Source organism: Corythoichthys intestinalis, chromosome 4, assembly GCF_030265065.1.
Source record: "Corythoichthys intestinalis isolate RoL2023-P3 chromosome 4, ASM3026506v1, whole genome shotgun sequence".
Classification (NCBI taxonomy): Eukaryota; Metazoa; Chordata; class Actinopteri; order Syngnathiformes; family Syngnathidae; genus Corythoichthys; species Corythoichthys intestinalis.
Window position 1 is genome coordinate 11,369,956 of NC_080398.1, and position 27,089 is coordinate 11,397,044.

Consider the following 27,089-nt stretch of genomic DNA (forward strand, 5'->3'; position numbering starts at 1 on the left):
CTGTTAAAGTCTGCACGGTGATCCTCTCCAGTCCTCAACTCCATGCCGTCTACTTCTCTTTACTCATGCCATCCACTCTTTTGCTTTCATCTCATTTGGCTCTCAGTGAGCAGTAAACCACCCATGAGGAGCTAAAGGCAAAAGGAGTGGGAATGCACAATGACTGGGGAGGAGGGAGCAGTAGCACCACTTAAGAAAAAAAAAAAAATAATGTTATCACAAAATTTTTAGCAATGCCATATACAGCCTTGGATGGCTTGATGTTATTTAAAGTAGTGGTACTCATTTTGTGATCTACTATTCTGAGTTGCATCTCACCTTGCACCTGCTCTTCATTTTTGTAACAGCTGCATATAAACTACAGTCAGTGTGTACTAACTACACCGTGATGGAGTGGAGCTCTGCTAGTGATTGTTCATTATCATACAGACTGCCAGCTTACACTGCTGTTTGACTGAAGGACATAAAAGAGGATGAAATATTATGAGCTTACTGGCGTAAGCACCAAACATACAATACTTATTTATGGGAGAGTCTTATAAATATTTTATAAATGACAACACTATTTTTATGCATGTTATTTCTGCTCTCTCGTGTATATGGAGTTTCATATTTCCATTTTATCTTAAATGTAATATAAAGTTTGCTGTTCTGTAAACAACCATGATGCATTTTTTATTAGAAGGGATTAAGTTTAAACTAAAATTATGTTTGTTTGTTTGTTTTTTATTAATATGGGGTCCATCTTGCTACCCCAAATGATAGCCCAGACATACAAAGAAAACAGGACGTTTAGTCCTACAGACTTAAATGCAGCACCTGACAGACATTTCTGCACTATTTCAATATTGCAGTATTTGCCTCATTTGATAATCACTGCCTTCAATGTGTTCCAAGGTATACAGGTATTTCCTACCTTGCATTTTTTTTACCCTCCCACTTCCTGATACCTTTGAACAAAGTGATCTCCATGATGCTGTGGAAGCCATCTGTGGACCATGGCTTGTGCTATAAAATGTGACTACTATAGGTGTGCGAAATTTCCGATTCTCAGATTATTCGCGATTCTGCCGTGAAAGATTCGAGAACGATTCACAAACGACCAAATTCCGATAATTGAAATATGTCAAGTAAAGCGAAACTAAACACAGCGCGTTCTTCGGGACGCAATGAGGAACGGACTGAGAGTAAACATCATGCTTGTCATTACCCGGGTAATGACTCATGCCGCTAGATAAAAAAAACAATAATACTTGACTACTGCCGACCGCTGCTATAATCTATGTCCACACAATGCAACGGTAGATAATAGTTATCATATGCATATAGAACTAGATGCAAAATGAGACTGAGCGGCGTTAGCAGCACATGCATAGAAAACTAGATGGGAGATGACAGACTTGCCGTCGTTAGTAAACAGCCGCCATCTTAAAGCAGTAGACTTCCCTAGAAGGCTGTTGTAGCGAACCTAATTAACTTTTTATCTAAAATACTCCTAAATTGGCAAAATCTTGACTTGAATCTATCTTTTAAACAGTTTAAAACTTTCACATGTCGAAATCAGACAGAAGAGAAATTATGGAATAACTGGGGCAATTTAACAACTTTAACGGTTGAGTCACAGCGGTAAATTAATTGAATGTAGTTTAAACCTGCTTATACAGAATGGGGCCTTGAGTATTTTATTTACTGTTTTGAACTGTTAACTTGATACTGAAATAGTTGTTTATTAAAGCTTGAGAAGCTTTTTGTACAATTTTTGTAACTAATGTGCGAAACATTAAAAGCAGCTAATAACTTGGGGGGGGGGGGGGTCATCAATCATCAATAATCGATTTATATTCGAATTGTAGCCTTTGAATCATAATCGAATCGTTAGGTGCCCAAAGACTCCCACCTCTAGTGACTACATACAAATACAGTATGTTAGCAAAAGGCTACTATTAAGGCCACGTTTACACGACAACAATCTTAAGCAATAACGCAAAAGTGGCGTTTTGCTGTTATTTTAATTCTGCATTTATACGACAATTACGTGTGGGGAAAACTGCATGCACACAGAAGCGCAAAAGTGCATGAAACCTCCAATTTGCCGATGTAGTATGCATTAGGGCTGAACGGTACAAAACATTTATATTGCGACTTTTTGTGTGTTTGTGATGTTTTGCGTATATATTGCAACATGAAAACTAGAACAATTTTCACCAGATGACTTGAATAGCCCTTCGTGAAGACTTTAATTGATTTACCATGACCACGTTGTATTCATATAACGCGGTTTAATCCAGGCTAAGGGGGTTCATCTGTGAATTTTGAATATTGTTGTATGTAAAAGGGATCCAGGAGGCCATGTATCTTCACATAGGTGTTAAAAAAAAAAATTGCACATCCAGCGATTGAACTATTGCGCATGCACACACCTCGATGGCGATGTTCAAACTAGGGTTTTCCCGATCATATTACGTGATCGTAAATCGAGGCAATTGTGCCATTTTTCAGAGGATCGGAATTGGGTAAAAAGGTGAATGAATTAATGAATGACTTAATAAATGCCTTATTCAGACATGATAGGCCATATTGTGACTTCTTAGAGACCTGTTGCTCAGAGTGCTAATGTATGCATTTTTACTTGATTGGAAGGTATTAAACCCAATGGGCTGGGATGCTTTTGGCCTTCCAGCAGAGAATGCAGCAATTGAGAGGGACCTTGATCCAGAAGATTGGACTAGAAGGTACAAAAGCCTTGTTTCCGTTCCAGTATCTTCAACTCATGATTTCTTGCTTTTCCATAGAAATATCAAGTCTATGCGGGAGCAGCTAGACAACCTTGGCCTTTGCTTTAACTGGGATCGGGTCTGTTGGAAAGAGACTTGCACAACAATCGAACTGTGTTTTTCCTTTGTGTCAATGCTGACCTTACCATTATGCTTTTTTGACAGGAGGTGACTACTTGCCTTCCTGACTACTACAAGTGGACACAGTATCTCTTTATTAAAATGTTCAAAGCAGGACTGGCTTATCAGAAAGAGGTAGGACTAGACTTTTCATCAAAGTACTTCTAGGTTTCTTTGGAAGGATTATGATTACGTTAGGTCTTTGAAAGTGACAGAGATGATTTTGTATGTCCTCTATGGAAAAGCTTTGATAAAGTGTAATGAAGTGTGACAACCTTTAAATAAAGCTTACGGTCTGCCTCTTTCAATTGAAGCTACTTCTTAATCACTGCTTTCATTCTTCATGAGCAAATTTGCTCAACTGTGTGTGCTCGCGGATGTGTGTGCCCTATTCAGGCTGTGGTGAACTGGGACCCAGTTGATCAAACAGTACTGGCTGATGAGCAGGTGGATGAGAATGGTCGTTCCTGGAGGTCTGGTGCTGTGGTTGAGCAGAAGTTGCTCACTCAATGGTTCATCAAGACCACACATTATGGCAAGGTATTGTTTTATGGTTTCTGCATGTGCGTCTTTCAAGTAGTGCCACAATAATTGGCTCTCAATGTAACGAAACTCAATAAATGCAGCTGCCTGCTTAGATAATAACTTTGCCCGTACCGCCTCTCTGGGTGTACTATCAAGTAGGGCTATACCGAGATGAAAATTCCCGATCCAATTCGTATCATGCTTCCTTACTTGCGATTCAAAACACAAATATTTTTTCATAGACTTCATAATGTATTATTGACGTGACACATTCGCCATTCACTGCGTCACGCCTTCCCGAAGGGGGCCGTCCCACACTCCACTCCCATTTATTAGCGGTTGGTCACATGTAGCGATCTAACGCCGGATTTAGGTTGAAAAAGTATGAAAGCTGTACTGCATAGGACCAGGAATGATTGTCTCAGGAGTGTTTTGTTCGAGGATTCAAGGTAATTATTATATTTTTCGTATCATGCATGAATTTTGAAATGTTAAAATTAGCTGCTACAGCATTGGCATTATACTTAGCAATATTTACATAAAATAACTGCTAGCGGCCCGGTTTTTTGCTTCCAAGGATTGAGACTGTTTTACGTCCATATCTCTAAAGAATTCAGGGATTTAAGCATTTTCAACGGAAAAAGCGGTTTGTTTACATATGGCAGCCGCTAATTTGCTTACTGACTAGCATCAGAGTTTGCAATATTTATGTAAAATAAATGCTAACTGCACGTTTTCTTGTTTTTTTTTTTGTTTTTGTTTTTTGTTTTGTTTTTTTTGCTTTTAACCAAGAATAGAGAATCGAGACTGTTTTACTTCCATTTCTATAAATAATTCAGGGATTTAAGCGTTTATTCACAAGAATTTTCGACAGAAAAAGCTTTGTTTACATATGGCGGCCGCCATTTTCCTTAATGACTAGCCACATAGTTCGCAATATTTACGTAAAATAAATGCTAACTGCACGTTTTTTTTTTTTAATTGTAACTAAGAATCTATACTGTTTTACATCCGTATCTATAAAGAATTCAGTGATTTAAGGATTTATTCACAAGAATTTTCAACGGAAAATGCTCTTTGTTTACATATGGCAGCCGATAATTTCCTTATTGACTAGCTTCATAGTTTGCAATTTTTACGTAAAATAAATGCTACCTGCACGTTTTTTTCTGCTTTTATCCAAGAATCGAGACTGCTTTACATTCATATCTATAAAGAATTCAGGGATTTTGCATTTAATCACAAGCATTTTCAACAGAAAAAGCTCTTTGTCTGTGTTTCAACTCGGTCAGCTTTGACAGAGATTTGCCCCCTATAAATCGGCCCCACGCCCCCGTCAATACATTTTTTTTTTTTTTTTACATTTGTAGGAGGCTACTTTGCCTCCTACAAATGTAAAAGCCTACTACAAACCCTACTTTGTACATTTGTACAAAGTAGGCTTCAGCACCCCGGCAACCATCGTGAGGATAAGGGGCATGGAAGATGAATGAATCTGGTAAAAAATTATACAAAAATTCTGACTGCTTTTCCCCACTCACTTTTTTAATTTACATTAAGCTGAACTACCATAGATGTTAAATGCATCGAGTAGTGCTGCAGCCTAAAACTATCCAGTGCAAACAGAATTAGCACAGGACTGACATATTTTTGCTCAAATGTAACAATATCTAATTACAGCGGTACCTCTACATACGAAGTTTATTCGTTCCAGGACCTTGTTTGTAAGTCGGAATGGTCGTACGTCGAGCAGGATTTTCTCATAACAATACATTATAATTCCATTAATTCTTTCCACAGCCCGAAAACCTACACTCAATCCTTAATAAATACTGTTGGTACTATTACAAATGGCAATCACACATAGCAAAATAGATAAATTATGAATAAAACTCAGAAAATTATTAGAATAATAATTCCTGTAATAATGTAACAAATCGGGTTTTGTTCTAATGTTTTTTTCATGCTGTACCTGAACGCACCACGTTCCTGACATGACAGTGAGATAGAGAGTGATAGAGATTTTACATTATGTTTTAATGTTTCTTTGCTGGCGTCACCTGCGGCGGACAGTAGGCGTGTTGTGTTGCACAAGTTGATGGAATAAATAATGAGAAACCTGACGAAGCTGGCGATTTATTTGGCGGTGTTACCACAATAATAATTGTCACCAAACTGGCAAATGGAGGTCGGAGGAGGACCGTCAAGATTGTAGATATTCTACTGGCGTATTGTCGAGCCAGTTCAAGGATGCGCACACCACGCTAATATTTTTCTATCATTTCCATCTTCATTTCAATGGTAAGCCTCACCTTTTTCCTTTTTCACCACCTGCACTAACCTTGGAACCTGTGTTTTCTCTCACAAGAAAATCCGCTGTTCATCCGTCTTCCAGCAAAACAAAGAAACCGCGGCGCTGTCATAAATCGTCGTATTTCAAGCTAGTCGTCAGATGTAGAAACAATTAATGGCGATTCAAATTTTACGTCGGATGTCGAAAAGATCGTGTGTGGAAGTGATTGTATGTCGAGGTACCACTGTATTTACTTACACTTGTGACTAGTGGTTCTGACTTTTACTGCTGTATATTAAATTAGCATATTATTATTAATAATAATTTAGTTGATATTGACATCAGAATGAATTGTGTTGTCTGTGTTTTATGTGAAAATGTGTTGCTATTTTCGGTTGTCTTGCATGCATTACTCATCTACCTTTGGCAAGGGGAGCTAATTGGCTAATAATTGAGTGGCGATAGAGACATTAGTGGTACTATGTCATAGAATCCCATCAGTGTAGCAAGTTGGTGCAAATTGGGAGCCATCTGCTAGCCAAAATGTTCATTGCAGAAACAGGTAAATGACAATTATAATAGACATGTAAAATGTCGATTGAAAGTTTCATATTTTTGGCAATATATATCGTCAAATCGTATAGCACTACTCACAAGTCATTTTCGACATCTCAGCACATCTCTTTGTGAGTATTTGAATATTTGATTTTAACTCAGTTTGCAGGTGTGTTACGATATTACAGTATTACCTTACACCTTGAGACAGGTCTTGACGCTGAATTTTGCGATTTTGATACACATATTATGGCTTACATCAAACTAATCAATACTAAAACGCTCCCTGTTGAAAAAAACCCCAAGGCACAGATCCAAATTTGCTTGAACTGATTCACAGGGTCTTTGTTTTGTAACTTTGTTGACTTGTCAGTATTGTAGAGGTGCATACCAGTTTTACCTTATCACATTTTGCATTTTAACTTTGAGAGCAGAGTTGTATTAGCATGAATAAGGCAAGAAAGTTTTTTTATGATAGTCTGGTGTGTCACTCAAGACTGGGGGGCTAACATACACAAATGAACACTGACTCACCACCAATGCTAGCACTGAGCTGTGAGTGACAGGCGATGTGCTTCACACACTGGTGTTGAAGCCAGATAGGTGGCCTGTCAATGTCATGGTGCTGTCTGTACATGCAGTTCTTGTAAAAACAGTATTGCCATTGAAGGGTCCGTTCAAATAAATTAGTTTAATTGTCAAGTTCCCCAATTTTTAGGACGACCGTTGCCCATGCTGGCACATGTCAGGGATACGAGTGGAGGTGGGAGCAACCTACTGAGAGAACTGTGTTTGCACATTTCTAATTTTCACTGACGAACAGAGATGTGGGAAAGAAGGAAGGAAGAAAGAGGAAGGTGTTAAGAAATAGAAGTGAGAGAAGCAGATGGAAAAGGGAGGAGGACCTTGGCAAAATAGAACATCCCAAACTTGGCTTGTGATTTCTCCCACTTGCCTGCACATGATGTCTGCTCGACAACATTAATTTCAGATCATGTTCATGTTGTGCTGTATCTTGTGTGGAATTGTAACTTGTAACAATAAACAATGTTTTTTTTTTCCAAGGTGATTTCAGATAATGGCAATCATTACTAAGATTCATTAGTTTGACACACACTGTAGAATTTCAAAATTGCTTACACGTTCACTCACAGTTAATTGCGTGAATAAGCATTTACAGTATTGCTATGGTGCAGGGACTCATAACCAGGACACTGTAGCACACTATTGTGCCATGAGAGACCATCAGGGATGGCGCGTGATTCCGCTGGTTTGATGCTGGCTCTGCCCGCTTCTCTGTTTCTTTTAGCCACACTAACACTAGCACTTGTTGTGTTTTTAAAGAATGCCACTTACATTTTGCACTCCTTGATTACAATACAGGTAGTCCCCAGGTTACGACGTACCCGACTTAGGTGATTTTGACTTTACGATGCCGGAGTCTCGTCCGCCAATCTGTCTCCAGTTTTTTTTTTTTTTTTTTTGTGTTTTTTTTTCTCAGCACCCTTTTCTCTCAACAAGCTGACTCACTTGCGAGTAAAGCCCAAATACAGTGGGGAGAACAAGTATTTGATGCACTGCCAATGGGAAAACCCATTGACAGTGTATCAAATACTTGTTCTCCCCACTGTATATATATACTAGTATATATATATATATATATATTTAAGAAGGCAGAATAGTCATTGAATATAACGGTATTTAACACAACGTACCTCACTTTTTTACTTTATCATATATGATCTAGTATACATGTTTTTAGACGGTTATTTTGAGGTTCAGGGTTTTTTTTTCGGGGAACTTGAATGGTTAATTCCGACTTAAGTGGAAATTTGGGTTACATCGGCAGCCAAGGAACGGAACTCGTTCGTAACCCGCGGACTATCAGTAGTGGACATGTCAATCTCCATTATCATTGGGACGTTTGGCACGTTTCAGTGATAGAGAAGCTCGCATCTCCTCTTTCTGCTCCATGGTCCTATCTAATAGACTCAATGCAGCTGTTGAGGCGCTGCTGCTAACTGTTGCTATCATGTTAGCTCACTGTATTGGAAGGCCACATGCCAAAGCTCTGCTAATGTGTGGCCTCCAGTATATATTCCAAAATATTGGTTTTTGAGGATTCAGTTTCCATTTTATTCAGACATATGAGTATCATATTCCATATCAAGCAAACCAAAGTAACACGTGTAGTGCGGACAAGTTTATGTCTGAAAGGGAGACTAGGCTGAAGCATAACTAGTATTATTATGGCTACTCCATGTATACTGTACATTCACAAATTGACCTACAGCTGCTAGTGTTAACTGAGACAAACACATTGAGTCTACACTATAAAACAAAAATATGTAAAATACAAATATACAATATTTATATATTATTCTATTTTGAGAGACCACTTTTTTTTTTTTAAATATTCCTCTAAAACATTTTTTTTTTAAATAACCTGTTCTGCTCCATTCTTAATCTTATTCTATTTTCTAACACCAAAAAAAGAAATACAATGCTGCTTCATGTTAGTTCTTAAAGTTCTTTTGTGTTACTACCTCTCAGATTGTAAATGGTATCTTTTTTTTTAAAGATTCTGAATATTTGGAGGAAATTAATCATTTTTTATATTGAGCATGAATTGTTCAGTTTTAAATTCCACCAAATATTTCAACTTGAAGGTTTTTTTTCTTGTAAAAGAGCTGGTATGTATATTACCTATAAGCCACTGTACAATTCTCAGTGCTTTCTTTTGACTAATAAGTGACATATTTTTCAAACTATAAGGCACACCTAAAATGCTGTATTTTTGCCAAAAAATTAGTGTGCTAATCCAGTGTGCCCTATGTACGGTTGTGCTTAATGAGCTCGAACCTATTTTGTTGGGAGATGACTACAGTATATTATACTGCTACAGTGAAGTGCTCCAAACACACATTCATCATTCATTAAAGCCATTCATAAAACCATAAACAAATAATAAATAAAACAATAATTACCATGTTAAAAGATAGCAAATGACATTCAGTCATCTTTCGTTCCGTTCATCCTCACGAAGGTTGCAGGGAGAACAAATTACAAATGCAGTACATTGATGCACTAATGTGCCTTCTATTCAAGTGCGTCACATGTATGAAAATAAACTTGTTCATTGATCGTACGCTCATAATCCGGTGTGTCTCATACTTCCAAAAATACAGGAGTGCCTCAATGTTGTTGCCATGTTTATTTCCCTGTACCTCCTATTCCTAACTATATCTTAAATAAAGGAGAACTAGGGCACAATAGAAAATAATGTCTATTCAAAATTCTTTCACTTTAGACATTACTGTAAGTGATATTTCCCTGCGTCCTTACCACACACATACACAGCACAACATGCTTTGATATCTTCTATATGATGCTAGTCCTGAAGCTTGTATTTGTTGCCATAGAGACAGCCGTTGCACAGTTCTGTGACAAACCTTTTTTTTTTTTTCTGCTTCTCTTTCCAGACGCAGATGTAATATCCGGGTTTAGTTTGTGTCCTGCTGTCATGAAATTAATGACCGTAGTCATTGTGTGTGTTTTCATATTTTAATATAGTAGTGGAAATGAATACTGAGTGTCATAGTTCAAATGCTTGTGGGTAAATAGATTGTGACAGGATGAAAGGAAAATAGTGAAGTATAACAACGCTGGCGTTTACCCAGCTGTGACATTTTGACTTTGGCCTGGTTGATATGCATAGCTTTTTTTTTAATCATGCAGGAAAAACTGTTTGTGACAGTTCGTATTTCAGGTGCTTCAAAGAAATGTGTTAGAAAAAGGTTGAGATTTTTTAAACTCAGCAATGACACTGTGGACAAATCTCTCTCGACCATTTTCAATGCAATAAAGTCTGATGTATTTTTGTTTGTTTCGTCCTCCCCAGCCTCTACTGGATGCTTTGTCAGACCTTCCAGAGTGGTACGGGGTCAAAGCCATGCAGGCCAATTGGATTGGAGAGTGCACTGGCTGCTATTTTGATTTCAAACTCAAGGTGGGTCTCTGCTTGTTATTTATTCATTCATCATTCTTGCCTTCTTTAAAACTCTTGACCTTTTTTCACTAAGCCCTTGTCTGTGCTTGTCCTCTTCAACCGGGCAGGATGTTTCATGGCTTTCTACCCAGGGTGATACATATTTTTTTAGATTGTGTGCTTCCCCTCTGTTGTATTTTTATCAAGAATCTGAAAGTAATGAAATGGATATATTAAATGTCCGCAACAGAGCTGAAACTTGAACAAAAAGATTAGTTTACTGAATTAATTCTTCACACCAGCCTCATTCCACAGTCCAAAACATTGATGTTAGTAGTTATGGTTTTCCTTGGTGGGCCATTATGACTGCAAACCCGTATGCACAGTAAATTATGATCGCCTTATATTATTATATCTATAAAACAAATTGAATGACACCTTGTTTTAAATTTAGAGGCCTGTAACGAACTTTTTGCCCAACAATTATTTAGTTTGTTTGAAAAAGGTTAAAGAAGTTTGGTATTTTAGCAAGAAACATGAAGGCGATGAGCACGATTTGCTTTTGCGGGCCTCACCAAAAAGATCACATCACTTTCACCACGGACATTTGGACAAGTGATGTCAAGTAGGCATGCTTATCATGACGGCACAGTGGTTAGATGATAATTGCAACATGCACCAAACCACACAAAGTCAGCCAGTCAGTAATGCATTCAGTGCGCTCTAAATTTATGACCTCTTAATCAGATCATTCTTCTTAAATCTAATCAAATAGTTTTCCCCATCTTGATTTGAGTGTTAAAGGCTAGTTAACAGATGAATGTGCTAGATTATTCCAATTACTTGAAGTAAATATTGCCATTTGTTCTTATTAAGCCCATACATTTAAAAAAAAGCTCATTATTCACCTAAATCAAGAAAAAAATGCTTTCAAATAATGTTTTGAAACATACTTATTTTTCAATACAGAACTTTTCTGACATGTTTTTTTAGGATTTTTTTTTACACTGAAAACAAGGGAATTTAACTAGTTTTAAGGAGGTGTGTTTTTGCAGTGTAGTAATCTTTTACGTTAGGAATGGCTTACTTTTAAAGGCATTATTGTGCAACTTAGGTATTTACTCTATAAGTTATTGTTGCCAAAAGTTTACCATTACACAATGTCAGACAATCAGTCTTTATTTAGATGTTGGAATTTACTACTTGTTCACATTTGATGTTGAAAAAAAAGCAATAAATTATATTTTTGCCAAGTAATATTTTCTCTTGTTTATACTTTAAAATTTTACATAAATCTTTTAATAGAATTATCGGCTTGACATTATCGGTTATCGGTTGGAACGAGGAGGAAATTATCGGTTATCAGTATCGGTTGAAAAATGTATTATCGTGCATCACTGGTATGAATGTACATTTACATGTTGATTTTAAGCTCCCTAATGATGGCTTCTCATTTCCCAGCTCAATGGGGAGGAGACGGGGGAGATTCTGTCGGCATACAGCTCCTCCCCAGAGACAGTGTTTGGTGCAGCGTACCTGGCTATCCTGCCTTCCCACAGACTGCTACATGGGAATAGCTCAGTCCGCTCTGTGCTGGAGAAAGCCTGCCAGCCAGGCAAAGGTGAGCTCATAGCATAACATAAGCCCTATTTCCACAGGATTATTATTACCTGTAGACATTTGGTAATGATTATTAATTGCGTGGGATGCTGGAAATGTGTCATGTCTGTAATTTTTAAGGTAAAAATATTATCCAAATTACAATATTTCACCAAACACAGACCTTTTGTGGTAATACTAGTCTCGTTCAAATCTACATCTTTGTGTTTGTTATTGTAATTTTGCGCATTTTCTGTATCTTTTCTTTCCACGAGTGGTGGCTTGTCAATAGAAGGTGCCAGGGGCTGCCTCATCAAGATTATAGGGGAAAAGTATAAACATCATAAATTAATGAATTGAAACACATGTTCTGTTCACCCATACAATGGATGTTACTTTTAAGTACCCTAATTTTCAGACTATAAACCGCTACTTTTTTCCCTCATTTTGAATCCTGCGGCTTATAGTCCAGTGTGGCTTATTTGTTGATTTATTTGGGTTAATAGGTAACACTTTATTTGACAGCGGCATCATAAGACTGTCATAAGAAAATCATAATTATGACATGACACTATCATGGGCATTACTGAATGCTTATAACAGATGTCAATATGTGTCATGTGGCATATTATGTCACTAAATCCATTTATGTCCAGCTCAGATCTTTTACGTCCATTCAAAAGTGAGATAATTTGCTGGATGACACTAACCGACATCTATTATAAGCATTCATTAATGCTTATGACAGTGTCATGTAATAAATATGACTTTCTTATGACAGTATTATGGCACCACTGTCCAAGACAATGTTACCAAATACCATAACTAGCAATTAATGAAACAAGTGGAACAGTAACTGAAGAAATAATTAGCACAGAACATGACTGTTATTCACATCTGTAGCGCCGCCATGCATGCTAGGAGGAATGTTGGATGACAACAGTGTTGAGAGCAGGTGGCAGCAGAGGTTGACTGTCTACCCCAAGGAAGCAGTGATGGCCAAATGAAGCTTTTAGTGACAATAAGGCTTTGCAGCCAAGTGTTTCAAAGCTTAATGGTGGTTCATTTGGTCTCATGACAGTCTTATGGTGCCATTGTCAAATGAAGTGTTGCCAGTTAATATCTTTTGATGTAAATATCCCATAATTCAATGAGAACAACTGCGGCTTATAGTCCAGTGTGGCTTATCTATGAATAGGCATGTGCCGGTATGAGATTTTGACGGTACGATAACCGTGAGCAAAAATACCGCGGTTTCACTGTATTACGGTATTGCTATTTTGAGATGTATGGGTTAAAAAAAAAAAAAAAATCCATTGAACAGGAATTTTTTTTTCAGAACATAGTTGCAAATTGAAACATGAAGATGTTGTTAAAATAAATAAAAGATCAATTAAAAAAAAACGAATATTTTAAATAAAATTAAAATACAATTTATAGACTATACCCACAGCTCAAGTTGTTCAAGATTAGAGCACGAACAAAACAATTTCTATAAAAAAGTAAAAACACTTCTAAATAAAATTTTTTTTAAATTATACTGCATGACTTTGTTTTGAGGGTTGAAAAGCTCAAGTGAAGTTTCGCCATTTTCAGCCACTGTGTCAACTCTAGTCTACATGTCATGCCTTTGTGTTAAAAAGAACATAAATAATTTATAAGTTAATAAGTTAGTTAAAAATGTATAAGTTAGTTAAAATGTCAATATTGTTGTGGAAAGGTTTCATCTAAAAAAAAAAAAAAAATTGGGAGTGTGACTTCTCCTTGATCCAGCGAACGTGGATTTGTGCTTAGGGCAAGATCATCTTTCTGCAATTAGCGATCTTTGAAGCTACCATTCCCCCCCCCCCCCCCCTTCATTCAAGCCACTGATTCAAGCGAATCAAGCTTGTTTTCTCACTCTGCGGCTGTAAAACTCGACGAAGTTGCTCTCCCAGCTAAACCTAGGCTAACATTCGTCTTTGTAAGCTTTTATTTAGTTTGTATATCGAATTTGAAAGGAAAATGTGTGTTTTGTTTTTGGCGAACTTTTTCCATAGTGCTAATCTGTTGAAGCTACTCACACATGGAAAAATACAATTGTACAACGTTTTAAATGTATGCATTTTGTATATTCCACTCACCACGATTTGAGAGCTCAATAAATTGAAATTGAAAGAGTATTTGTTTTTGGGTTCGCTGGCTGTCTAGCCGATAGAGTCACTTTCACACACAGCAACAAACGGGAGGTGGTGAGCGCTGCCGCGCCACGTCCCTTCTGGCTGCAGTTTTGACACATGAAAAATAGCGAATACCGTTCTACGGTCTGGCGGAATATTTTAGTGGTTTTGAAACCGCGACGTTTTCACACCACGGTAAACCGTGAAACCGGTCACCGGCACATGTCTATCTATGAACAAATGCTGTTTTCATGTCAAATTTGGTGGCTGTTGGCTTATAGACCCCAATCACCAACGTCACACAATCACGTGATAGCTGTATTGTGCCGCCATATTGTTCGTCATTGTGTGTCCGTATTGTCATTGATCGTAGTTTCTAAAGATGGATTCACTTGCAAATTATGGAAGCCCCGGTGCTTTCAGACGCTGCAAACTCATTGGATGAGTTGCATAAAAGCCCTTATTTGGAAAAGCTTCGGTCGATCCAGTCGCCAGATCCATATTTGATGCCCAAACCGATGTCTCCTCCCGTCCCGTGCATCAGAGCTCGTCCTGAGACCACAAAATTTCCAATCATACTCCAGTTTATGTCGCGATGAGGAGTCGGGTACCCAAAATCGGCACTGGCCCGAATATAATCCGACATTTGGTCAGCTGAGCGTCACCGTTGTCACGATTGTAAAATGAAACTTAATCGACAATGGGCCGGTGTGTGCCGAAAAATAGCTGCCCCGCGTGAAATGTCCTCCCTGACGGGAGAGCTTATTTATAACGCTTTATTGACGTGAAAACATCAAATGTTTTCATGGACACCTTACAGTAATGGATTTACGACTGTAAGATCAGTTTTAAATAATTAAATTACACGAAATATTAGTACTGTATTTTAGTAACAAATCGTGGACTGGGCCACATAACCATCTTTGAACATAAATGTATTAGTCTACAGGTTTTCACGACCATATCCCAATGACAATCACACAGGTATGACATTTATTAGTTCAAGCAGAGTAAAATAATACATATTCATGGTACAAGAAAGTCGTTTCCGTGTGGGCGCTCCCATCAGGGGGGGCATTTCACGCAGGACGGCTATTTTTCGGCACAACCCCTGTTGTTGTGCTCACCTTCTTGCTGCGCGACAGTGGCGACGAGCTTCGTAGTCTCCGTTTGATGATGTCTGCGATCGTGTTGGCATCATCTTGATGTTTTCGCCGCTGTCTAACGGCTGTCGACACAAAGGCATCATGGACCGAGATAAAACAAACCGTGCTGCTTTCGAGATTTGCCCTTTTAACAATGGGCACACAGCAACTACTAAAATAACCGTTTATCTTCTCTCTTACTGCAACCAACCGCCACACATGCCTTCACTATTTTGATTAATTAATGTTAACGATTGTCAGGAAGGTTTTTGGGTTTGTTTACTAGGCGGTGATTCCTTAGACAAGCAGAAAAACACGCAGTAATAGGAGGAATGTACGTAGCGGTAATATGTAAACACGATGAGCTGACGGACAATATGGCGGCTCCAGTCAGGGGGGTGGAGTTGTGACGTCACGTGATTGGGGTCTATAGTCAGGTGCGCCTTATAGTCCAGAAATTACGGTAATTAAGCCATTTCATATTGGGCCTTTTCTGGCATGTTCTATATGTTTAAATTGCCAGGGACGCTGGTCAAATGGATTTGTAAGTAGGTGCTTGAATTTTTGGGAGGATAGGGAGGAGCTCACTGCGTGAGTGCTACATAGTCCTTTGTCGTGCACATTCTGACCAAACTAGGCATGTGCCAGTTACCGGTTTCAAGGTTTACAGTTGTATGAAAACGTCAGTTTGAAAACCACAAAAATTTTTTGTCATACCGTAGTACGATATTAGCTATTTTTTATGACCCAAAAATGCAGCGAGAAATCCATGGCTTGGAGCAGCAGCACTCACACCTCCCCCTATGGTTGCTGCTCTGTCCTGTGTATGTCGGTGACACTACACCTGATCGCCCCCCCCCCCCACACACACACACACACACACACAAAAAAGAAAGAAAGTGGCTAGTATGGGAGTACTTCGGCTACCGAAAAGAAACCGACGGCTGCGGCTTAGAGGAGGTTGGACAGCAGACATGATTGCGGAGGGGGTGTTGCCAGTGGAAGCAATACCTCCAACATGATTTCACATTTACTTGACCATCATTCATCACTTTACGCAAAAGATAAGGTAGGTAAACGCTGTCTACGAGAGTTAACTCCAGCCTGTTTAGTGTGTCTACCGATGGTTAAACATATACTAATGTAAGCTTGTTAACGAGGCAGGTAACGTGGCTAGTTAGCATGCCAAGATAGCAAACTGGGTTCCCCTCTACCATTAGCCTACTTTTGTAAAGTCTTCCGCCATTGTAAACATGTTCTCAAAATAACATTTTTCTAATACAGCCTGTGGTGTTTGTTTTCTCTGGCGACTTTCTGTGTTGGGAGACGGTTTGTGTGTGTATAATGTGTAAATAATAGTACGAGTAATACACACGCGCATTAATATTCAACTAATTAATATTAATAGTAGTTGTGGTGTGTGATTTACATAAAATCAATTTGATCATATATTGTTTAAGTCCAGTTCTATATTACCAAGGGTTCTTGTTATGACGTTGAGCAACTTGGGCTGTGACTGTGGGTTTAGTCCATAAGTTCTATTTATTTCAATTTTAGTCTAAATATTTCAGTTATTTAGTTTTTGTTATTTTATTTATTCAACAGTATATTCATGTTCCAATTTGCAAATATGTTGTGAAAAATTAAACTTTTTTCCATTGAACAGGATTAAAAAAAATTTTAACCCACTGATCTCAAAATAACACATCTTAGAGCTATAATTGCAATACCGTGAAACTGCAGTATTTTTCCTTAAGGTTATCACACTGTCAAAATCTCATACCGGCACATGCCTAGACCAAACACAATTTGTCATTTATCTCCCATGATGCCGATTTTTGGCATATGAATTCTGGCTAGCGTGTTTCTGTTACTTACTCACCCGCACACTATCGATACATGCTCTTGGATATGTTGTGGAGAGCTGGGAAAAGGTCAGTCGCGTCTAAAATTTACAGGCAACGGATTTTAGGTAATTGGTTAAATTTCTTCCTTAGGCTTTTCAACAGTAGTTTTGTAGCAGAGATTATTGTGTGACATTGGTGGCTAATGTTCGCCAGTCAGGCGTATGTGAGATGACTGTTTTGTAAAAGGATATGTGTGTGGCGGGAGTCGTTGTCCTTATGTTCCGTTCTATTTGTCTGCTTCCATTGTCATCCTTTTGCGTTCTTGTCGTAGCAATTGCCATTGGTATTTCCATGTCTACTTCCATTGTATTAGACGGCTTCCATTGTCAGCCTTTTGCGTTCATGCGGTGGCAATTGGCTTTCAGGGTTTTTTCCTTTGTCAAAGTGTTCTGAATCTGCAATTTACCTGACATTTCTTCGCCACCGTATCGCACAGCCTTCAAGTGCGCCCCTCCAAATTTTTTATCACCAGCCTCCACTGCTTTCCATGTTTTTTATCTTTCAATCTCTTGTAACGGCATGCCTTTCTGGACCCGTTTTCAGAAATTGAGCCTATGGTAGAAATTTTGATTAGCAGCGTTGACAGCTTTTCGGGGAATTTTTAGTTCAGTTGTGGGCCCTATAACAGACTACAACAGACTTCTATACATGGAGATGATTCGCAGCACCCACGTGGAGTCGTGGAACTACAGGAAGGGCAAGCTGCCTAATCAATCCAAAAAAAAGACCATAAAAAGGCCCTCAACTGGAAGCCATAATTTCAGTGAAATAGATTCTTGTACAGACTTGCTTATCCCAGGTGAATGCTTTGTAATCAATGCAATCAACACAGAGTTTAGTTGGTAATTGGCAAATAATCAAAGATCCATAGATAATATCAATCCTGAGTGAATTGATATATACTGTACAATGACTTTCAACGAAGCTCCTGCACAACTATGAGAAAGTTCTTATGTGCTTATTGTAGTGTATACATCTATATATTGAAGAAAAAAACATTCGTTTTAACATTTTGGGTTTAATATACTATAACTTTCCAGACTCTATGGTACAGATTTTCCCCGTCTTTGAACCCTCCAGACTCTATGGTACAGATTTTCCCCGTCTTTGAACCCTTTGGTTTACAGTCCATTGCGATTCATATATGTATTTTTACAGGTTACAGGTTACAGGTCCCATAATACAATGTTGACTTTCTTGTAAAATATGGTGGGTGCAGTTTATGGTCAGGTGCGCTGTACAGTCCAAAAATTAGGTTAATTGGGTCTCTAATCTTTTGATTGAAATATTTAATTAGCTCCCATGAGAGTGCCCTGCTTTGTTCTCACCCCCTGTCCATTGATCTGCAGACTCCCTTACAGAGGTCACAGCCGTCAATCTGCTCACCGGCCAAGAGGTTCCTATAGTCATATCTCGTAAAGAGGCCTTTGATGGCTATCTGGACACAGTGGTTGGTAGGTTAACAATGTGATCACACTGCTAAAATCTGCATTCCCTTTGTATTCAGTTCTATACAGTGGTATGAAAAAGTATCTGAACCTTTTGGAATTTCTCACATTTCTGCATAAAATCACCATCAAATATGATCTGATCTTTTTAAAAATCACACAGATGAAAAAAGTGTCTCCTTTAACTAAAACCACCCAAACATTTATAGGTTTTCATATTTTAATGAGGATAGTATGCAAACAATGACAGAAGGGCGAAAAATAAGTAAGTAAACCATCACATTTAATATTTTGTGCCCCCCCTTTTGGCAGCAATAACTTCAACCAGACACTTCCTGGAGCTGCAGATCAGTCTGGCACATTGATCAGGACTAATCTTGACACATTCTTCTCTACAAAACTGTTGTAGTTCAGTCAGATTCCTGGGATTTCAGGTATGAATCGCTGTCTTTAGGTCAGGCCACAGCATCTCAATGGGGTTCAAGTCCGGACTTTGACTTGGCCACTCCAGAACGTGTATTTTGTTCTTCTGAAACCATTCTCTAGTTGACTTACTTCTGCGTTTTGGATAATTGTCTTGTTGCAGCCTCCATCCTCTTTTTAGCTTCAATTCTCTGACAAATGGCCTCAGGTTTTCCTGCAAAACAACCTGATAAACTTTTTCATTCATTCTTCTATTCATTGTCCAGGCCCTTGGGAAGCAAAACAGCCCCAAATCATGATGCGCTCTCCACCATGCTTCACGGTGGGGATGAGGTGTTAATGTTGGTGAGTGGTTCCATTTTTCCTCCACACGTGATGTTGTGTGTTACTCCCAAACAATTCAATTTTGGTTTTATCAGTCCACAAAATATTTAGCCAAATGTTATTTGGAATGTCCAAGTGCCTTTTTGTGAACATTAAGCGAGCAACAATTTTTTTTTAGACAGCAGTGGAGTCCTCCCATGAACACCATTCTTGGCCAAAGTTTTACATATAGTTTGATGTGTGCACAGAAGATATTAGACTGTGGTAGTGATTTCTGTTAGTCTTTAGCAGGCACTCTAGGGTTCTTTTTTAGCTCTCCGAGTATCCTGCGCTGAACTCTTGGCATCATCTTTGGTGGATGGCCACTCCTTGGTAGAGATCTAACAGTGCTAAACTCTCCCCATTAGTAGACAACTTCCCTGACTGTCGATTGACGAACATCCAGACTTTTAGACATGGTTTTGTATCCTTTCCCAGCTTTATACAAATCAACAATCCTTGATCGCAGGTCTTCAGACAGCTCTTTTGACCGAGCCATGATTCACATCAGACAATGCTTCTCATCAAGACATTTCTTACCAGGTGTGTGCTGTATAGTGGGCAGGGCAGCTTTAAACCGCTCATAAGTGATTGGGTACACACCTGACTTAAAATGTTTGGTAAAAATTGGTTTCAATTGCTCTTTAAGTCTCCTTAGGCAGAGGGTTCACTTACCTGTTTTTCCCCTCTGTCATTGTTTGCATGTTATCTTCATTAAAATATGAAAACCTTGAGTGGTTTTATTTAAAGCACACTGTTTTTTCATCTGTGTGATTGTGATAAAGATCACATCACAATTGATGGTGATTTTATCCAGAAATGTGAGAAATTCCAAAAGGTTCAAATACTTTTTCACACCACTGTATGTGCATCAACCTAAAATCTGAATTTTGTTGGCAACCAGTTCTGTATGTTTCTGCTCATTCAATCTTGGCAAAACAGCAACATAAAATACCATTACCAGTTTCCCATTGAACAAATGTCTTTTGTCATGTCTTTTGTGAGGTATTATGGCAGGCATATGAGTCCAAGAGCTATGGGTTGTTTGTCTAACAGTGAGTAGCGACGGACTCTAAGGGTTTGCTAACAATTAGTGGTGTCAGAGTAAAGCTTAACATTAAGCGCAGAGAGGCTTGTCGGGAAATCTCAAGAGAACTGTGGGTGTTTGTCTTTTGTTAAATATGCATTTGTGTGGTCTATTATGTTGTGTTCATATTGCACCTGTGTCTACCAGGCACACCTGACTGCAGTGTTGAGCATTTGGATGTGGCTAAAATGCTGAATTTAACCTGGACCAATGTTCTGAAAAGCCATGAAGATGGGACACAGACTGTCATTAATTCTGAGGAGGTGACAACAACCACAGCAGTGACGTATACTTAGCTTAAAATGCGAATAATGAGATTTGGTATCTTTTCTGAGGGGTTGACAACAACAACAGCAGTGATGTACATATACTTTGCTTAAAATGCGAATAATTAGATTTGTTATCTTAAATATTACACATTTCCTGTTTACATTATGTAGCCCCAAATGTTTTCCAACCAGATAAGGGCGAAATAGTCACTCTAACCACACCACACCATTTGCTTTTAGTCCTTTGCTAACTTTGATGGGGTAATTGTGCTTGACAGTGGGGTGATATTTTTTATGTAAATATAAGGCTTAACATTCAGCTGTTAATCTAACAACACAGCGAGTGTGCTTCGTTTTTGGATTTGATGTGGTAGTGGGTTTCGGTAGTCCGTAAGGGAAAAAAATGCCAGAATTTTTCCTAGCGGTCGTGACACAATTGGTAGCGCAGTCCTTCTGCCACCTGAAGTGTCATTGCACCACCACAACATACTGTTTATATGCCTATAAGTAGGCATTTTAATGGTGTAGGTAAAGTGCTATTTAAGTACTCTCCATTTATCATTTAGCATAGCTGCTATGTCATTGTTGAAAAAACTGGGGGACCAATTGGACCAATATCTGGATGGACACTTGGACACAGATTGAATACTGTGTTTTTTTTTATTCTCCTTGGATCTTCTTTGTCTTCTCCTTCTTATCTTTTTTCTTCTTCCCCTTCCTACATCTCTGTATAAATCATAGTTCTCAGGGCTCACAAGAGAACAGGCTTTTGACTCCATTACCCAGAAGGCCAGGGAACTAAAGGTTGGGGGGCACCTGACTAGCTCAAAGCTCAGAGATTGGTTGATATCAAGACAGCGTTACTGGGGCACACCCATTCCTGTGGTGCATTGTGGGTCTTGTGGTCCAGTTGCTGTCCCAGAGGAGCATTTACCAATTACTTTGCCAAAGCTTTCATCAATCACCGGAAGGGGGGCATCGCCCCTGGAGGCCGCCCATGACTGGGTCAATTGCAAATGTCCGAGGTAAGTTTATTTTGTTGCATCATAGTAATTAAGTTCTACATGTGGTAAATTCTGCTGTTTTGAACATATAGTCAGAGAAAATATAGTTTTATTTTTTACAATGCAGTACAGACACAAACAGGGACATGCAAATGGGTTGTTTCAACTATAATTTATACAGTCGATAATGTAAAAAGCCAGATCTGCTTGTCAGCTGTTGCCCATTAGCTGAGATCAACACTTGCTAACGTAATGTGGGTTTTGTGCAACACGGAGGTTATAAGTTCTCCAGCGGCAAGGCGCACTATAATTTACTACCATATTAAACGGTAGTAGAGGGCTATTTTTGCAAGGATAGCTAATTGGTCAGTAAGTCATGTAAATAACTATTTTGCTTCAATAAGAATACAGTCAGAAACACTTAATGCAGACCCATAACTCTTATTTCAGTAGAACCTCAAAAGTACACATTGCATTCCGTATTGCTGGTGAACTTGTGTACTAATTTGTAGTCACCCATATATTTTTAGCTGCAGCGCACACTGTGATGAATTTGTTCTTCCATTATTATTGTTGAATTAGCCATATCTTGCTCATCTAAATCTTATGTACCTAGAAGAAAAAAAATGTTCATAGCATACAGTGGTACCAGTAATTGTCATTATTATTTAATTATTGCTATTTGTTTAAGCATCACAACAATTTTTTCCCTTTGAACCTACGGAGTCCTTTTAAGTCAGATCAATACTCTCCAGATGCAGTTGATGTGTAGCTGGCAAGATAGCATGAAGACTAGGAGTCTCTGAATCACCATCACCCCAATGAGTAGAATCACATGATCAAATCATTGGCTCTGCTCAAATGTGTGATGTTGCACATGGAACGCAGAAAGGGTAGCTTGAGGATGTTACTTACTTTTGATGGAACATTAATCAGTGAACCTTTCCATTTTTTTCTTAAGAATCAGAACAGAATAAACTGCTCTATTACTGTGTTCCTTCCATGCACAGAGACATGCACGGATAAAATTAGGACTGGTAGTCTCCTTATGAGCAGAAAGAACTTCAAATGGGAGTAATCATTATGCTTTTGTTTCTGATTAGGTGTTATAATAATGGGGTGTCTAAGACAAGTACCATGAGATGATAATGATGTAATTTCTCAAGTACGACCTGCATTATTTATTTATTTTTGCGAAAGGAAATCTGCATAAATCTGAGGTGCGTATAATTGGTGAGTGAAATCTCGCAAATCTGTCGTATTGTTGTTTACTGGTACCTGGATTTTGTTTTAAAAAAAAGTGTACATTCATTCCAATATGAAATGTAATGTGGCAAATTTACATAAATTTTGCTACTCACCGCGAATTAAAGCATTAGGTGGATTCTCATGAAAACAATGCATGATGGTAATGAAGGACATTTACCCAAATCTATCCTAAAATAGCAGAATGCTATGATGACTATGATACATTTTTTCCATCAACAGTTTGTGTTTCCTAATATTTTATTTGCAGAAATATCTTCTTGATAAATGTCTAAAAACATGTAATCCTTAATGACACATTATTGTTATGATCACCTATGTTGGAGAAGCTGTTATATATAAAAACATAAACAATATTAATAAAGGCCAAACAATCTTACGTTTTAGCCATCTTTTGTGGTGCATTATGTGTCAATGTAAATTTATTTATTCAAAAAAATAAATAAAATTACGACGGGACCATGAACACAGTACAGCTGTAATGAAAGCTGCATGTTTGGGCACTCGATTTTACTTATTTATTTTCCATTCAAAGAAACCACTACAGCTGATCATAATATGGTAAATTATAGAATTTTTAACAAATATATTTATATATTTTTTAAAATGAAATTGATTAAATATTTATGCTACTGTATTGAGGTGAAAACATCAAAGCCTTTCATGGACGTATTACAGTAATGAATTTATGCCTCTAAAATCAGTTTAAAAAAAAAAAACAACATACAAAATGCTATTTTGGTAACAAATCATGAGCTGGACCACATAATAAACATCACATCTTTCAACTAAAAATGAAATATTTCAGGCTTTCATGACTATATCCCCAAGCTCTTTAAAGACATAGTTTAGGTTAGCTTCATGAGAATCACCCATTAAAGCATCCCAGGGGCCCATACTTGTGTTTGTTGATATTTCATACTTAGTTAATCATCCATGCATTTTATCGTCACAAGTTAATCCTGATCACCATGGCGACTGTCTAAACAGCTTAATGTATAAAATGCTCATCGTCGAGCCATATTGCCCCCCCCCCCCAAAAAAAACAATCATATGTCACCAAAATTCATTTGATCATAGCTATGTACTCATTCCCACTTCAGCCACTGAAAATATCAGAGCAATCACCCTAATAGTTTTCCCATTGGTGTGAAGAGTATTGTATTTGAGGGCTTGAAAATAGCAGCACTCAGGATAAGAACGCTACAAAAATTGTTATCCGGTTGAATAAAAAGTTCTTGAGAAATTACAGTAGTTTACAAAAGGCGAATAAAAACACTGCCTTATGACTGAAATTTTGCTTGCGGACACAGACCTTTTGACTGTGAATAAATTGTTTGAGGAAAAAAAAAACAGAATGCGGGTTGACTTCTTAGGATGGGATCAGAACTCCTAGCTTCATAAAGCTAATCATCACCAAAGCACCACGGTTGTAGATATAAACAATGGCCCACTCAGTTGGAGAAGACACAAGTCATCAGATTGTGTTCACTCACTTCCACAAAGCCACAAGAAGTCCTCACCTCAGACTTGATTGATAGGCGTAATCGCGAAGGTGCGGTTATCGCCTCAATCCCCATCTCCCCTCTGTTAAGTGTCGCTGGAAATGTGTTCCCTTCACTCGTCGAGCATGTCCAATTAAAGTTTGAGTGGAACGCAGAGGAACACAGTGATGAGAGCTGCGTGGCAGGGATAGAGCTTCATCTGTCCTTGAGGAAGTCATATCCTGTGTGATCATCATGTCTTAAACTCTCTGCAGTGCTGTGAAGTGGCCTGTTAACTGAACCCTAACTCAGCTTAGCCTGGCTTGAAGTGGTTTTTGTTGTGCCACGATTTCCGAGGTAAAGAGAAGCCATGTTTGTACCACTTTCAAAGATGAGGGTGGAACAGATGGACACCCACAGTGCAGTGGGCTGCCCACTCTCCTTCCTCATCTGTTTTTGAACCTTTTGACTCTCAGTCTTATGCTATAAATAGATACAAGAACAATCCACACCACTTCAGATTTTGGTTACTGCTTTAGTCTGATTGAAACTCTCCTATGGAGCACTTGCCAGGGCTACAGGCTGAGCAACTACAACTGTGCAAATGACAATCTGTTCTCAATTGCCTTACCTGGAAAAATACAGGTTTAATGACAAAACAGCGATTAGAAATAATTAAATTGCACCTGGTTACTTCCTCAAGAAGGACCTGTTTACCTCCGCAACACTGCTAAAATGCCTTTTTGAGTGAAAACTGATATGGCGGTAGCTACCACTTCGCTCATGTAACATAAACCTTGCCCAACTCTAAACTGAATCTGAGTAAAGTGGAATTTTATTTTTTCATACCAGGGTCAGAAGTTTGTGCGTTTTCAACAAGGGTCACAAGTTTATGTGTCATCGAAAGTGTTCGTTAGAAATCTGCAATTGTCCAGTCGCATATTCTGTCCAGCCTGGTGTGAAGCAAAATTTCCCTAATGGCCTGCACTCAGAAAACCTTTCTTATATCTCTGCATCTGTTTAGGTTCATTAGTGATAGCCTTGGACCTTTTTAGATTTCACGAAATAACACCTGGCTTTCAAATGTTAACCTTGTTACACCTTCGTATTGTTGCTAAGCAACCTTTTTTTTCCATCATCATTGACTTTTTATATAGACCAATATGAAGGATGGCAGGGGGAGTTTGCCTTTTTTTAGTATATGCAATGTGATTTTGTGTGTGTTCAATGTTGGGCAAGGTAGACAGAATCAAGGCGAGACATTTGTTATGGTCCAGAAAAATATAAGAAAGCTCACAGCTCCATTGGCTTTGCTTTTGTGTGTGTGTGTATTTGTTTGTGCAGTCTGGAACATTTAAACTCTCTGGAGATGACTGATTTAAATAAATGAGACACGGTATTTAGACTGTTTTCCTGTCTGAAAACTTCTCCCTTTGTCAAACACGTTGGTAGAGTCGGATCACTAAGCAAATGCGGTTTGGGCGGAGTAAAACTGGGTACAAGGTGATATTTCCAGCTCAAATACATGATCATTTTCTTGTTAGTACAGCCTGCTTGTCAGGGCATCAGAACAATGTTCCAGTGCCAGTTTGCTTTCAACTGTGTTTGTCTACAGCAGCATGACCATTACAGCCAGATGGAGACGCCGTCACACCCGCACAATTAGCACATACTGTATAAATATCACATTTCTCTAGGCATACAAACAGGGTTCACTCATCTGTTGACTTTCTAATTTGTCAGTCTAATACTAATATTGTTCCACATTGCTGTCTTTCTTTGTTGCTCTGCTTTCAGATGTGACGGCCCAGCAAAAAGGGAAACTGACACCATGGACACATTTGTAGACTCAGCTTGGTATTACTTTCGTTACATCGACCCCCATAATACAAAGAGGTATTGGCGGTTTTCTGTGACAGCATTGATTCATTCTTTATTGCTCTGTTAAAGTCTTGTCATTTACACTGAGCTATTTTAAGGGTCATTATAGATTTTCAGACGGCAGCATCAGTAAGCATTTACACGTGTAATAAGAATCAACATGGTAACATTTTTCAATGTAGATACAAATTATCACATTGTTTGGATCTCCCCACAATGCAATAAAAATGATCTCATACTGAGATAAATATGGTGGCAAATACAAACATCCAAAGCCAAGTATAAATGTTTTTGTCAAGTCACTCACTGACAGGCATTTTAGGACATATTATATAACTAGCAGGATGGCTCGGCACTGCTAGGACTACTACTTGTGCTGGGTTTTTGGGGCCAAGGTTTGTTCAATCAACACATACAAAACCTCAAAATCAGGACTTCACCGTGATTTTTTTTTTTTTTTTTTAAGTATGCTGGATGGATTTATTAAGCACTATGGCCTGAGGTTGCTCGGGTGAAAAACTAAAGACTGGAATTTTCTATTCAAATTTTTTGAGTTTCGAATGAATTTTACGCACTGAATGGAGGTCTACAGAGATCAAACCCAACTAAGAACACTCCCAGACATAAAGTACAACTGTGTAAAATTTCATCCAAATCCGCCCAGCAGTTTCGGAGTCTATGGAGCAGTGTTTTTCAACCTTTTCTTAGTCAGGGCATATTTTTTACATTGGAAAAAACTCTTTTTGGATTTAGCAATTAGTTCAGGAACAAGCTAACTGGCTTTGAGAGCTTTCTCATT

General features: G+C 38.3%; 1 protein-coding gene across 3 annotated transcripts in view; it reads left to right on the plus strand.

The window, feature by feature from the left end:
* Positions 1-27,089, plus strand: part of lars2 (leucyl-tRNA synthetase 2, mitochondrial) — a 66,196-nt gene that overhangs the window by 18,983 nt on the left and 20,124 nt on the right. For all 3 annotated transcript variants that reach the window (XM_057834523.1, XM_057834524.1, XM_057834525.1), the window contains 10 exons: positions 2,641-2,732; positions 2,793-2,853; positions 2,940-3,029; positions 3,291-3,434; positions 10,169-10,276; positions 11,717-11,876; positions 18,415-18,519; positions 20,534-20,649; positions 21,397-21,680; positions 26,207-26,305. In XM_057834523.1, the coding sequence (XP_057690506.1) occupies positions 2,641-2,732; positions 2,793-2,853; positions 2,940-3,029; positions 3,291-3,434; positions 10,169-10,276; positions 11,717-11,876; positions 18,415-18,519; positions 20,534-20,649; positions 21,397-21,680; positions 26,207-26,305 (1,259 nt within the window). The remainder of the gene's footprint in view (positions 1-2,640; positions 2,733-2,792; positions 2,854-2,939; positions 3,030-3,290; positions 3,435-10,168; positions 10,277-11,716; positions 11,877-18,414; positions 18,520-20,533; positions 20,650-21,396; positions 21,681-26,206; positions 26,306-27,089) is intronic.